Source organism: Cuculus canorus, chromosome 10 (genome assembly GCF_017976375.1).
Source record: "Cuculus canorus isolate bCucCan1 chromosome 10, bCucCan1.pri, whole genome shotgun sequence".
Taxonomy (NCBI): domain Eukaryota; kingdom Metazoa; phylum Chordata; class Aves; order Cuculiformes; family Cuculidae; genus Cuculus; species Cuculus canorus.
The window spans coordinates 10313239-10327743 of record NC_071410.1 but is presented as its reverse complement, the minus strand read 5'-3'; the positions used below and the strand labels follow the sequence as shown (position 1 = coordinate 10327743).

The 14505-nt window shown below is 49.7% G+C and overlaps 1 protein-coding gene across 7 annotated transcripts in view; it reads right to left on the bottom strand.

The window, feature by feature from the left end:
• Positions 1–14505, bottom strand: part of DRP2 (dystrophin related protein 2) — a 28637-nt gene extending 14132 nt beyond the window's left edge. For 4 of the 7 annotated variants that reach the window (XM_054075108.1, XM_054075110.1, XM_009571982.2 and 1 more), the window contains exons 1-4: positions 14031–14406; positions 5629–5782; positions 1326–1459; positions 397–553 (exon numbers count right to left, since the gene is read on the bottom strand). In XM_054075108.1, coding sequence (XP_053931083.1) covers positions 397–553; positions 1326–1459; positions 5629–5736 — 399 coding nt within the window. In that variant the 5' untranslated portion in view covers positions 5737–5782; positions 14031–14406. Of the gene's footprint in view, positions 1–396; positions 554–1325; positions 1460–3443; positions 3604–5628; positions 5783–14030; positions 14407–14488 lie in introns of those variants that run through there. The other 3 variants (XM_054075109.1, XM_054075113.1, XM_054075112.1) reach the window with 3 other exon arrangements.

Sequence of the window (14505 nt, the reverse complement as noted above, 5' to 3'; positions counted from 1 at the left end):
CACTGGGTTGCCTTGAGATCAACCAACCACCTCAGGCCCCAGGATCTCAAAAGCAGAGGCCAGGGAGAGGAATTCTCTCTGTTGCAGACATAGGACATAAGGAGAGGAGTGATGTGGCCCACCACCAGCTGCAGTGCCTGAAGGTGACTTCAAGCTGTAATGCAGATTTATTGCCTAAACCCAGATGGGCTCTACCTGTCATATGGCACGAGTATTTGCTACACGACTAGGGCTCCACCTTTCCACAGGAAGCAGAGATGAAGATGGACAAGGACTGCTGCACCGACAGGCTGTGGGCATCAGCAGTGACACAAGGTGGGGGCCCCAGACAGGGCTGCCCATCTGCAGCTCATTTTTTTCAGTGAACAGTGGCAGGAGAGGCACAAGGGAACATACCGCATGCGTCTCCTTTTCCTGCTGCACCAGGAGGACATCGCCCCGCAAGGGCAGCTGTGCTGAGAGCTCCTCATCCTTCTGCCCAAGCCAGTCTATGATCTCCTGGAGAGGCACCTGCAGCTTCCCACTGTGGTCAGAAAAGGCCTCCAGCCGAGCCCTAGTGGGAGAACAATGACAGCAGGACAGTGGTCAGACAGATAGACATGAGTGGAGCAGGTTCCCTGAGAAGGGGAGGCACAGCACCATGGTTGGAGTGGGTGACCCCCAAGCACCCATAGCACCCCACCAGTGACTAGCAGGACACTTCAGCACAAGCTGTGCGTGACTGTCAGCCAGCACAGACTCTGCACCACCAGGTAGGGTGAAACTCTGAGGCTATTCATCACTTTGGAGCCCAGAGAAGGACAGAGTTTCTCCACATTTGCCTGTGGGTCAAGGCTAGCATGGAGGAGCTTGTCTCAGACTACATGACCAGGCAGCTTCCAGGAGCCTTGCGTTAAGGCAGGAGACAATTAACATGCCCCAGTTAACCTCTCTGTCATGCTGGCTGTGGAGCTGCAACCTCGGATGGTCTGGAAGGTGTGTTCCCCACCGTGCACTGGAGAGGGCTATCAGGGGGACAAGCACAGCAGAGGGGGTAGCAAGGCCATGGAGCAAAAAGAGACAAGACACAGAGACAGCAGTGGCAGAGGATGGAGAAAGCAGCAGAAAGCAAGCAGGAGTGAAAGAAGGGGAGAGAGATGAGGACAGGATGTGTGGAAATGGAGGGATGCTTTTCAGCATAGGGAGAAAGAGCCAAGGGTCTGTGCATAAGAGGGGAAAGAAAGAGCCAAGGTCACCAGAAATTCATGTGGCTCATCAAGGGAACAAGCACACGCAGCAGGCACAGCTGGAAGGCCACAGAGGTTGCTCCATGCAGGAACTCTTACCGAAGGCTGTGGGATTTCTTTTTAATCTCGTTCCAGCAAAGATTCATCTCCAGAGGGGACTGGGGCCTGATGGCACTGCTCAGAGCCCGGGGGGTTATGCACGAAGGTCCTGCACCATCCTGCGAGGCTTCAACCTGGGCAGGAACAGAACCATGTTGCATCCAGAGATTGCTTCCGAGTGCTTACAGCACTTCCATGGAGACACCTATGCACTTCTGTCCTGACCCTGCCTGGCTTTTCAACTTGCAAGAGGGTTGCCCTACTCCCAGACAGGTCTCTTACAAGCTCCAGGGAAGCTTGTAACCATGCCTGGAGGAAGGATGCAGGGCCAGCTCCAGCAGCACTAAGAGCAAAGGTTGAAAGAAGGGCTTACCACACCTCTCCTGTTCTGCAGGATCTCTGTGCTCCTCAGTTATCCGGCAATGAACTTCTCACTGCTAGGAATTAAGTCGAAGCTGGCCCTTGTGTTTCACAGTCCTTACAGGGCTAATGATAATTTCTTTCCATGCCATATGGGCTGCTGTACTTTGAGAAGAGGTGAGCACCATAGGTCCTGTCACTGCCAAGGGACCAAGGGATCTGCCAACCTCCTTTATGCCATCCCCGGTACTGGGGGCTGCCACCTGCTACCGTACAGAACCACAAGGATGCTCAGTGCCTGCACAGCAAATCTGAAATGCCGCCTCTCCTCCACAGATGCTGCTTCTCCTCTGCACCTCTCCAGAGTGAGCGGTGGTAGAAAGGATGCTCTGAGAAGCCATGGAGCACATTACAGCAATTCCTAACCCAGCCACCTAAAGGAGACACACTTTGCACCGCACCACTCAGCCTGGAAAACTGAGTGATGATCCCTGGACAACAAATCCTTGGTGGACGGGGGAAGGAATCCTCTCCTAAGCCTTTAGCACTGTATCACGCTTCTGCTTGTGATGGCAGCGAAGACTTTGTTGCGCTTGCTGCCGACAGCAACACACACCAGCAGGACTGGAAGCGTCTCACATAGGAGTCCGTGAGAGACAAGGGATTTCCTCTCCGAAAAACAGTTTGTTGTACAAAGCACACAGACACATTGCATTTCCACAAGAGAAACTTTGATGCGCTTGGTTGGGGAAATGGCAGCGTTTTGATCTAATGCTACTTTGATAGAGCTCATTTGTGATAATTATCCCCAGGTAATTAATCAACCATAATTAACTGCATTAGCGCTTTCTGAACAGCACATACAACAGGCACCTCTTTGCCAGAGAAGCCTCTGGGGGAAAGCAGCAGCTCTTCCAAAGGGAATATGCAGATACGTGTCAGTTGTTGTGTCCAAGGGCTCCCAGAGGTGTCCAAGGGATAGATTCAGCCAAGCCAAAAACAACAACAGGCAGAAGGAAACGACCAAATGAGGGGTTCGGCTGCACAGCTGAAACAATACTTCCTCCACACCAGTTCTCAGAGAAGAATCATTGAATGATCACTGAGAACAGTGCTAAGTTTGCTTCATCTAAAGGCATCTAACACGAGGCTGATCTATACCTCTTCAAACTGCCACCCTAGGAGCACCAAGAAAACAGAAAATCATCATCCACTGAGTTCACAAAAATCTTGGAGCCATGAATAATAAACCATTCAAGCTAAAACTGCTGCTTTCATGTAGAAAAATCAATAGTCTGCATATGCACATCCTCATGACGCTGAAATAGGTTAGCCCTGCTGTGCTGCCAGGGAACAACCCAGCCCTCACCTCTGTCCTGGGAGATACCAAAGGAGAGGATCAGCTCTACCTGAGCGCAAATGTAACTGCAGCACAGCTCAGCAGACAACACAGTCCTCCCAGCTTTGTTTAAGAAGTCGTTAAAAGCCCACCAAGCCTGCGAGTCACAAACCATGCCCAACGGATGACCCAGTGACAGTGGCCACGCAGGGGCCCAGTGCTGAACACCTGCTACCTTAGGACAAAATTCCTGCAAATGAGCAGAGGGAAAATGCACCATTTTCTTTCTGAGCATCCCCTAAGCATCCCTTTCCCAGAGCCCCAGCAGCGGCAGCCTAGATCCGCATTCCCCCTCCACCCTTGAACAGCTTGATTTTCAGGCACAGAACACTCACGCAGGCTCTGGCGAGTGCATCTACCTGTGCTCAACCACAGATCCGCCGCAGGGCTGCTCAGCTTCGCTGGAAGAGTCAGCATCGCCTCCCACCCCTCCGGGTGCTGCCAGGCAGCACCCGGCAGGGAAGCAGGCAAGCGCCGTGTGCTTAGCAGAGTGGGGCTGCCTAAGCATTGACACCCCAGGAATCTGGAGGGAGGCGGCAGTGCCTCACAGCCAGCCTCAATCCCAGCTTTGTCTGGTGGCATTCCAGCAGCCTCCAACCTGCCTTAACCCTGGTGGTGCCATCCCAGCTGCCCCCAAAACACAAAAAGGTCAGAGATTTGCCTGCTGTAGGGCACCCCAGCATGGGAAAGCTCTGGGCACTGGGGAAGACTCATCTCTGCAAGGGCATGGCAAAGGGGATGGTGGGATGGCGGAGACCTTGCCTTCAAATGCTGGAGAACATGCAGGGCAGACAGGGATGTTTGAGATTTGCTCAGGGAACGGTCCCAGCAAGCTTTGGCTACCTGGAAGGTAAATAGCCAAGTCCTTGAGACCTAAACTCCAAGAAGTCAAAGGTGCCCTCCTTGCTCCCTGCGTGCCCCAGAGTAGAGCCTTGTGCCAGCACAGATGTTCCTGTGGGCCTGGACTGGGTGCAAATAGTTTTTGTCAGAAGGCTCTGTGCTGGCTCCTTGTGTCCCCCACAGTCATGCCGTCCAGCATTGTTTCCGTGCTCTCCTCCACCTACAGGGAGGGAATGAAAAGCTCCCTGTATCTCTCCCTCTCTTCCCCTCCTTCCCTTCCTGCACATCTGACTGCTGCTGTCTCTCCCTCTGGGACCAGCATGGCCAACCTCCTCTCCCTGCCACCTCCCAGGCCCAACAGATGCAGGACTAGCTCCCAGACTGGAGCGGAAGGCTTCAGCAAAGCCAGGGCACAACTAAGGATGGGTTTTCTGCAGTCTGCTAATGGAGCTTTCAGGTCAAGTAAGGAAAAGAGAGGAAAGATGTTCCTTAGGTGGCAACACCTACATACGTGAGAAGGGCAGAGCAGACCCTTTGAAAGAGATGGGTTTGTCTTGTTATAACCGTCTCTCTCCTCATTTCATCTGCCGGGTTATTCATTAACCACCCATGTACTGGCCTAGTAGCAGCTACCTAACAGCCACTCCAGGACCAATAAGCCCTTGCTCGGCTCCCGAGAGCCTGCTCCAGCTGCAAGCCTCACCCTCACCTGCTGCAGATGTTCCAGAGACAGCTCTGCCTTCCTCCTGCAGACCCTGGCTCTCCGGGTGGGATGGGTCCAGGGTGATGGCAAACCATGGCAGGGAGGAGCCCCATCGTCAGCCTTTCCTCTTGACATTTGAGGCATGATGAAAAAGGATAGGCAGAGCCAGGGACCTCATTCACCTTGGGAGCAACACTGCCAGCATCCAAGGAAACTTTGGCATCATCCATCATTCTCCCACCAGGTGAGAGGTACCCTGGGGCCAACAGCTACAGGCAGCAAAAGGGAAGCCACACCAGCAAAGCCGAGCATCTCCCCAGCCTTGCTGTCCTGTGTGACCCAAGACAAGGTGTAAACCGGCTTGTGACCGCTCGGTGCAGAGCACAGGCAGCTCTGCAGCCAGTTGCCAGCAAACCTTTCTGTTCTCCATTCTGCCCCACCATTTACCCCGGGATCCCAGAAACCTTCACCTCTGCCTGGCCTCAGGGAGGAGCCTGACCTGCTGCTCAGAGACCCTGAGGAGGGAGACCCATAGCGTGAGCTCCCACTCTCCGTTCCTCAAGATAACTAGACTAGAAAGAGGTCAGACTCCTCCTCTGCCTTTACAGCAGTCACCAGGGACTTATTTCCAAGCTGTTCTCTGCAACCCGGAAGATTAGAAACCTACATTTTCAGCCAAAGATTACATTCTACTGAGCTTTTAGGGAAAAAAGTAAACCCAATTGAATACACATGAGCAGTTAATGGTGGCCTCTGGCTCTTTATTTTGAGGGAAGCTTGCAATCCAGTTCTGCGGGTTGTGTCTCTTGCTCTACTTTAGAAAACGCTTTGCAGCCAAAATGCTTGAGGAGAGCTAACACTCTCATTAAGTGCAAGCCGGTGGGGGTTTGGAGCTAACAGCTTTCCCTGCCACCAGGATAGAGGTCCTGGCTCGCTCCACAGACATTTTACAACCAGCGCAGAAAGCTGCAGTGAGAAAGGCTCCCAAATCCAGCTCTTACCTGAGACAGCGGGTGAGCAGAGCTGCTGTGCTGCGCCCGGTCTGTGACGTGCCACTCAGGACATCGTGGGGGGACATAGGGCCATTCCTGCATCACCAGGGGCTGCATCAGAACTGATGTTCATGGGGGTGGAGACAATTCTGGGCACGAGCACCTGAAAAGCAGCGTGAGAGTCCCTGGGTCAGCTTGCATCCCCTTATGCAGCTGACCCCCTTCCCAGCTGCCTAGTGCTAACTTCACGAAGGCTGAAGAATAAAAGGATGCAGGGTTTTTTATTAATATATTTGTACTAATATTACAATAAATTTTCATGTAAATATCCAGCTGTTTTTTGCATCCAGTTGTACAATCTGCTGTGACGATATCCTGTGTTAGCGAGTCCCACAGACTACATTGCATTTTTTAAAATGGTTGGGTTTCTTGAACTACAGGAGATGCCCAGGCTTTAAAGGAAGATAGCGGAGAGGATCTCGCTGTCATGACCACTTACGTTTAGCCATAATAGACATAGCCCCATAACAGACAATATTTTCAAAGCTATTATTTTTCATTTTATGTTCAGCAGGAAAATTGCCCAGAGCCTCCATCAGATGCATGTATGGGGGGCTATCAGCTGCCATTTTATGAGTTTTTACTCATTATGAGTTAGAAAATTGCCTTTTTCATTCCATTTGAAAAACTGTATGACCCGTAAAGCCAGTTAGTGGTAACCCCTTGCGTATTCTATAGATCTGAAACGCAACCTCTGGTCGCAGCACTGTTTTTTTCATTGATTGGACTCTGAATAAGCTAAAATAGTGATTTATCCCACTGCCAGCATCATCTTAGCTTTACAGAAAACCATGAGAAAATAAAGCCCAGAGGAAATGGTGCAAGGTAATAGTTACCTGAATCTGGCAAATTTCTAGAATGGAAGCACAATCTCTTAACTCTATGTTTGACCATTGGCAGTGCTGTGAAAGGAGCTGAGCACCAACATGTTTACAGCAGGATGGAGACCTAATGTACAAAAGCTGTGAACTCTACATGGGGCTTTGCCCAAACGAGCCTCAGTACGTCTGAGGTCAGACAGGGAAATCAAGAGTCATTCCTAGGTACTGCCTGTGAAGGGTCAAGAGACAGTGTTGAGGGACTGTGCTGTCTCCTGTCCAACCCACTACCTAACGTGGTGATGGCTTTCCTACTTGTAGAAGGAAACTATTACCTGGCCCCAACAGCCAAACCTCACGTCCAAGCAGAGACCAGGCTGTTACCAAGGTATAAACGGAGCAACATTGCTGGAAGAAGGTCATTGGCTCCTTCACACCCAGCTTGACTGGACCAGCTGAGAAATTTCCTGCTTGGTTCTAGCAGGGCAGGAGCAGGCAGCTCATCCTGCACAGCCAGCACTCATGTTGGACAGCCAGGTGAGGAGAAAGCCCCCAGGCCATGGTACACGCCACCCATCTCTCACACCCCTCACTCCCCTGCCTGAATTTTCACTGCCTCTCCCCTCTCTGTTACACACATGACAGCTTATCCTGTCATGATTTTTTTTAATCCCTCAGCAATTCCTGCAGCCATAATTCTCTCCCTCTCCAGCAGAACAGCCTGTGCTGAGCTCTCCTACATGTTGATAATCCAAGGTCCTGTCCTCTACCCTTCCTGCCCATCTGTACAAATGAACATCACAGACTGTGCATCGCAGCACCCTCCCTCTGCTCCTTTCAAGTGCAGGCAGGGTTATCAGGAAACATTAGTAGTTATAAATTCCAGGATTTTCAAAGCTCCCCAGCCTCATGGGGTAAATTCACCTCTCAGAACTCCAAGGGTACAGCGGATGATTGTTATCTTTGACAGCAAATAACACCATGTCCTTTTCCTCCAATGCTTCTGTTGTTTGGGGTCTGAGCTGTCCCTGATCCTCTAAATGACCTCTAGGTGAGGCTCAGTCTAGCAGAGATACAATTCTTAGGGCATGAAAAGTTATTTTGCCTCAAAAAGGAAAGCTATTGAGCTAAATCGCATGACTGGGATATCCTTGGCTTTTTCCAATAAGGTTCTGTGATGTCCCACTGCTGCTGCCATCCTGGGGCCTCAGCTTTTCTGCTGCAACGTAATTGCAGTGATATGTGCTGCCCAGGCAGCGTCAGGCAGCCCTACACTACCACACACAGGGACCCTCCGCTCCTCTACAGGTCCTCCCACTACAGCCTGGTCTCTTGTCCATTCCATGAGCGCTGCAGAACAGGAGCAATACAGGGAAGGTCAATAATTCCAATCTTACTGCATTTTGCTTAAGGATAATCCTCCGTGCACAGGGTGGGTGTGGTTCTGCAGACAGAGGTAAGTAAACCATCTCCTATAGGTATCCAGGTGTAGGATATGGTGGGTGTCCATGCTCTCTACCAGCATTATGGAAATAAGAACAGCCCTTGTCTCACCTCCTGAGTTCCTGGCTCCTGGACTCCTTCAGTGATGGCAAGGTCCATCAGGACACAGCTATGGCACAAGGGAACTAAAGCCTCTCTGAGGCAGCAAAGAACAAGGATCGAGCTGGAAAGCTGAGTGGCAGCAAAGGTTACTACCTCAAGTGTGCCCTGTGCCATCCCTTGCTGACCTTATTGCAGGTTTGACAGCAATGGCTAAGCTGCTCTTCGCCACTTTGCAATAGCAAAGCCAAAGCCCAGATGTGGAGAATCCAACTTAATATGGAAATAACACAGCTGCATGGCAGCCAGCACAAAGGAGGACGTTCGGTGGGAGAAAGAGACAACCAGACGGTGAGGTACAACTGCAAGCAAACCAACAGCTGCGCGTAGCCCTTTGCCAAATTCCCTGCTATTACAGGAACCGGGCAAGAAGATATGCTTTTGATCTGCTCTGCTGCTCCGTCTTGCACACAAAGTAGCTCTGACACTTGCACTTTTACTTTAGTACTTCAATATGGCACCATGTCTGGGCACTGCAGCATACGGAGTAGATGGAGTAGATGTTTTGTGGATGCTTCCTGGCTACATGTCTATCGTCTGCTGCCTACGCCTGTCAAGAACTGAACCTGTGATCCACCTTGCCTCTCCCACACCAGCGTTTACCCTCTGCTCTAGGTTGGTGCTGAAGATCCAATGTGCTACAGCTGAGGGAAAACGTCACAGCTTTAAGTGTTCACAACTATAAGTACCATCCCTGCAGCCTGCTACAAACCTCGACTTGAAAAGGAGCTGAAAAATGCTCCTTTGGAAGACTCGGAGCCATGAGGTCAGCCAGTCCAACCAGATTTAAAGTGAGATTGATCCCTTGGGCACATTCCTGTGAAAGGAATGACATCAAGGCCCACACAAGCAAAAGCAGGTGACAATTTCCATGGGAGGACATTGCAAGCAGCAGTGTTACAGTCACCATGGAGCAGGTATAGGGGCACTGCACGCAAACAGTGGAGAGAGAGCAAGGAGTAAAACCTTTCCCACTGGTGTGACTCCAGTCTTTTCTGGAGGTCCCCACTCCAGGCCCAAAGGTAATGAGACCCTTCGTCAGAAGGATCAGGTGCAACCTCATTACGTGATGCTGTTTTGCACCCAACACTTGCCTCTGCTCTTAGTACGCTTTAAGAAAAGAAGCATTAGACATTTTACAGTGCTGTTTTACAGCTTCCAAACACCTTAGTAATCAAACCACAACCGTTTAGCCTAGCTGGAGACCACGATGATCCTCTAATTGAAAAATAAGAAAGCCAAAAATATTGATGTTACAGTTCAACGGTTGAATGCTTGAGCATTAGGGTGCATTCAAAACAAAAGCGGTTAAATTTTTCCTCTTCCTACATGAACTGTACCTTTTACAAAGTCAGCAGTGGAAACCCTGCCTTACCGCACTGATTTTCAAACGGTCTTACAAAGGCGGATGGAATGGACTTTGTTCAATCAGTTCAGCTTCAGCTCTACCACACAAGTAACTGCTCCACTCGGTGATCTCTGCACTCTTCCTACTTCCACACCTGTTGCAGCAGCAGCCCTGGTTGGGCAGAGATGCAGCGCTTGGGCGCACAGGCTACGCCCCATCTCCCGCAGCATCTCTTCTCCACCCTTGCCACGACGACAGCTTCCCACCAGAGTACGTGCTGCACAGTGCCTTTCTGCCGTTTTGCTGCATTTGTTTAAAGCCCTCCTGATACAAATCCAGACCCAAACTCTCTCAGACATCAAGGGAATTCACACTGTAGCTGAGCTGCATCGCTAAATGTTTAGGGACCTGCCAGGGAAGCTAGAGTCCAATGTCAGGTGTGGAATTCCTGGCTCTCTAAGCACGTATAACAGCAGCAAATACAGCAGCTAGGTCAAGAGGTCTCTCAATCACAAGTCGTATGCTTTGAATTGCTAATTTCCTCCAAAACATTCTTTCTGGGCTCGAATTTTCCACTTCAGTTTGGTCTATAAGGAAAAAATATGGCAACATTTTGAGGCAAAGCAGCTCAGCCTTTATCCCATGAGGGGAATGGAAATACAAACACATTCCCTGCTGCTAGAAATGCTAATGACTTTGTTGTTGTTGTTTAACTTACTGTACAAGAGAAATAATAACATTTTAGCTCAGCATGCTCAGTGTCCTTTCAGGAGAAAGGTGGGAGGCTTGTGGATATTTCAAAGTTCAGCTCCCATGTAGTCACTAACAAAGGGAGCATTCCCAAGCTGGCAGACAGCAGGACTCCCTCAACAGCACAACAGCACATCCTGTTCCAGCAAAAATCGTTTTCCCCATGTGTAAGTAAATAGTTTAAGCCTGAGACTGAGGGACAGCAGATTTACTTCCCAAGACCTATCTAGGTCAAATTTTGGTCAGAGAGAAGGAAAAGAAGTCTTTGTCCCACCACAATCAAGCATATAAACAACACAACTCCCTCTTAGAGCGTGGGTCCTTAGTTTCCATCTCTTTACAAACCAGGAATGGATGCCCAAACACACTCTTTTGAAAAAGACAGCTCAACAGTCTCATTATTCTCACTTAGTCTCATGTACTAGGAAAGCAGGAAAGGACCATTAAAAAACTTCCATATGAACAGGCATTTCCAACCCCATCTTCCAAGGGTTAAAAACCCCAGATGCCAAAGCTGCAGCTGGGCTTTGCACTGCAACTCCACCTAAGTACCAGGTCTCCTTCATTAATTAGAATGAAGGGTCCTTCAATTAAGCAGCTGTCCTCAAGTAGTAACATAACCTTTGCTGTATCCGGTAGCGAGCAAGTAGCACAGAAGACACCTTATTCGCTGAGGGTGGGTGAAGTGGGGCACTCTTGCATCTAACGAGCTGTGTTCCTAAATGTCCGCTTACACTTTGAGCTCATAACCAAAATGTTATTTTAATGGGTAAATAGATGCCACAGGTCCTAATAAAGCAGCAGCGTCTCTTCTGCTGGCTCGCTCGCTCTCTGTTTTCCCAAGCAAAAAATACACACACAAAAACTCAAGCTGAAAAAATTTTACCAGTTTGGCTTGCAGCAGGAAACTGGAATGATGATGTCCCCAGCTCAGCAGGTAAGTGTGGGCAGACACCCATGACGTGGCCATGCAAAACTGACTGCTCCTCTCTCTGTTTTAAAATAACTTAGGAGAATTTATTTAGGAAGATCGAAATCTATGTTTCTTTCACACACCATTTCAGACTCCCAGCTGGGTTTTAAGCTGCTCTCTCTCTAAAATTCATTTTGCCTAGGAATTCTTCCCACCACTTCTCCTCCTCCTTCAATTCCTCAAGCATTACGAACGGTTAACTGAGCACCTTGAGGACCCATCTGTAAACACATCATCCCACTGTGCTGGACACAGAGAAGTTACTGTCAGATAGAGCTGATGGACAAAAGGAGTGGAAGAAGCATCAAACCTCCTCAAACCTCCCAAAGCGGAGAACAGAGATGGGGGGGGCAATAACTTGCCTGGTGACCAAAAGAAAGTTGCACCAGCCATACGAATTGAACCCTACTCTTCAGAAGCTCAGTCATGTCCTGCAGCCCTGAAACTGGCCTATCTAAACCCACTAAACGTCTTGAGACTTCGTCTTTCACCTCTAAGAACGTGAGTTTCCCTTCTGTGCTATTAGAGGCAGGAAATGAGTCTCACTGCATGGTGAAAACCACATCACCCATCTACCTTACCACAAAACTGATCAGCGATAGTGGGAAGAGCACACCTACCACACAGCGATGGCCAAGGTGATGCTGTGCTAACTTTCAGCTTCCTCAATGCTTTGTTTCTCATTCTTAGTGTCTGACAATACCTCTTTCTCTGTCCTGAATATTCAGCCTTGCCCCCACAAGCTTGTCTTTATTATGAACTCCCAGCCAAAGCAGGGGGTTCTCTGGCCTTCTGAAGTCGTGCATTTTATAAGCAGGCTGTGTGCCACATGAAGTCACATTTCCTTTCCTTTCTTGAGATGTCTCAGAATGACCTTTTTCTTATGATAAGGAAAGAAAAATGAAATGGAGGTATTTTGGCTCAATTCTGAAAAGCTCAGTTTTATCTTTTCACCTGTGAAAATGAGGGTTTTTTGAAGACAGAATTCTTTCTGTCAGTACATTTTGTTTTGTGAGACTTACAATTCCTCTTTTATGCTTCTATCATAGGCATCCAGCCCAAAGTGGTGGCCTTGAATATATTTCTCAAAATAGTATTATAATCAGAAATTCTCCATATGTCTCCAGAACTCAGGGCTTTTGTCCAAACCCACTCATTTAATCCTTTCTCTATCTCACTTTGTTTAGTTTTGAGAAGATTAGCTCCAACCTGAGCAACTCCATGCATGGTTACAGTCCTGGCCAATTTTAGAGATTTATCTATCTATCTCGGGTAATAATCCAGAGACAGATGGTCCTCATCTTAATTTCTTCAATTGACAAAGACAATTTGAACACTGCATCATATTATAGTGCCCACATCCAACACCTCCCCACCCCAGTACTCCAAGAACACACGTTCCCAGGCGCAGTGCTGTACAACAAGATAGTTTGAAATCGCACATCTACAGTCTGATCCCTTTTCCAGAGTGCCATCGCATGCTGGTTGTCACCAAAGCGCTGCCTGGCCATCCCCACAGCAGCCGAGGAAGCAGCTTTCAGCATGAGGAACTGGCAGCGGAGGATGCGAGATGGCACCAGAGCCACAGCAGGCACACGCGCCACACACAGCTGCCAGATAAAGGGGAACCCTCCCAGTGTGACCGAGCCTCATAGCTGGGATTTTGCACGGTGTGGTGTTGTAGGGTGCTGTGGTCACACAATAAAGGCTGTTAAGGAGAATAATCCAGCAAGAACCCTCATCTTCAGAAAGATCATTGAGCAGCAGAAGGAGAGAACACGTGAAGGACCTTTGATTAGAGCACAGGTAAAACACCGACTGACGGAGATTTCACTGGAGTTTTTTTTTTCACTGCTGAAAACCAAAACCCAAACATTCGTTCCTCCCACAGGCAGCACAACACTTAAAAATGTGGGAGTAATTGCTCCATACCCCTGTCACTGCACAGGGGCAATCCCAGGATTAAAACCCCATGAACACAACAATTCCACCAGCAGAGCTCGACACCTGCGATGCTGCACTGGACAGAATACTGAAGGGAACAGGCTGGAGTAGGGACCGGTGGTGATCTGTTGTACCAAGTGGCACTAAATCTTGGTGAAGCACTGCCCAGACTGCCCCGTCTGGCATAGAGTGGGAGGCAGAGTGCTGAGCCCTGGGGAGCAGGAAGGGTCCCGTGCCTCTGCGGGTGGTTCTGCAGCCGGTCGGGGCTGCTTGCTTGAAAGAGAAGGTCAGTGGTGGCAATATAAGGCCTTGAGAAAGGAGGAGGAAGAGTGAAGAAAAGGGATTGGGGAAAAGCTGGGTGAGGAGAGGGCGGACAGATAAAGGAGCAAGACTGGACTAGGTGAGGTAGTAAATGAAAAGGGTAGAGCTGGGACCAAGGTCTGATCCCAGCTTACTACTGGAGGAATATTTGGGTCCCTGCCTTGCCCTGCTATCTAATTCTCCCAGGAAGATGCTAGAAGGCCATCATGCACCCTTCCCAGAGCAGTCCTTCAGCTCAGGCAAAACCACTGCCAGAGTAATTAAGGCTTCAGTGTGCAAAGAATCAAGGCTGGTGAATCAGGATGCTGGCTACTATTGTTTGCCTCGGGCATCGCATCGCTTACTGATTCCCGGCCTCTCCCTGCAGAAACAGTCTTGGTCGCCTCTCTTGCTCCCACTGCACCCCCTCAACACCTTTCTTTTCTTCTCTGCAAGTTTCCTCACCCAGACATACACAGACAGTGTTACTGTGAAAGGTTATGCACACGCACACACACCCAAAGAGCGTCTTTCTGAGGTTAACCATCCATTGATATTTTCCCCTTTTCCAGCCCAGCCCGGATCCGAGTGGGAAACAAATTTTGTCATGGCCTACCTTCCGAGTCCACTAGGTCTGAGACGTGGGGGCAACGGCCACCAGGCTTCGGGAGCAAGGAGTGGGGCTGCCTCTGTGAATCAGCAAAGGAGTCCCTGTGACAGGGATGCATGCTGAGCGCTGCTGTCTGCACTCCCTGCCTCTCCTCCTCCACCGCCCCGTGCTGCTGTGTTGCTATGCAATCACATCACCAGGAGTAACAGCATCTCTCCAAGCCTGCAAAGAGATACCCTTGACTGGGAAAATGCAGGAGAAACAAGGACGATCCCACAAAGTATCCGGCCCTTTGGAGGTCTCCCTGGCCAGCAATCGATCCAGAGGACGAGGAGGGAGAGCAGTGGAGATGCAAAGAAAGACACGCACGGAAAGGGGAGGAGGAAACAAAATACACATGGAGAGAGAAAGAGAAAAGGGAGGAGGGGAGAAATACAAATGCACAAAAGGCGCTGTGGTCTGACCTCCGGAGACCTGACAC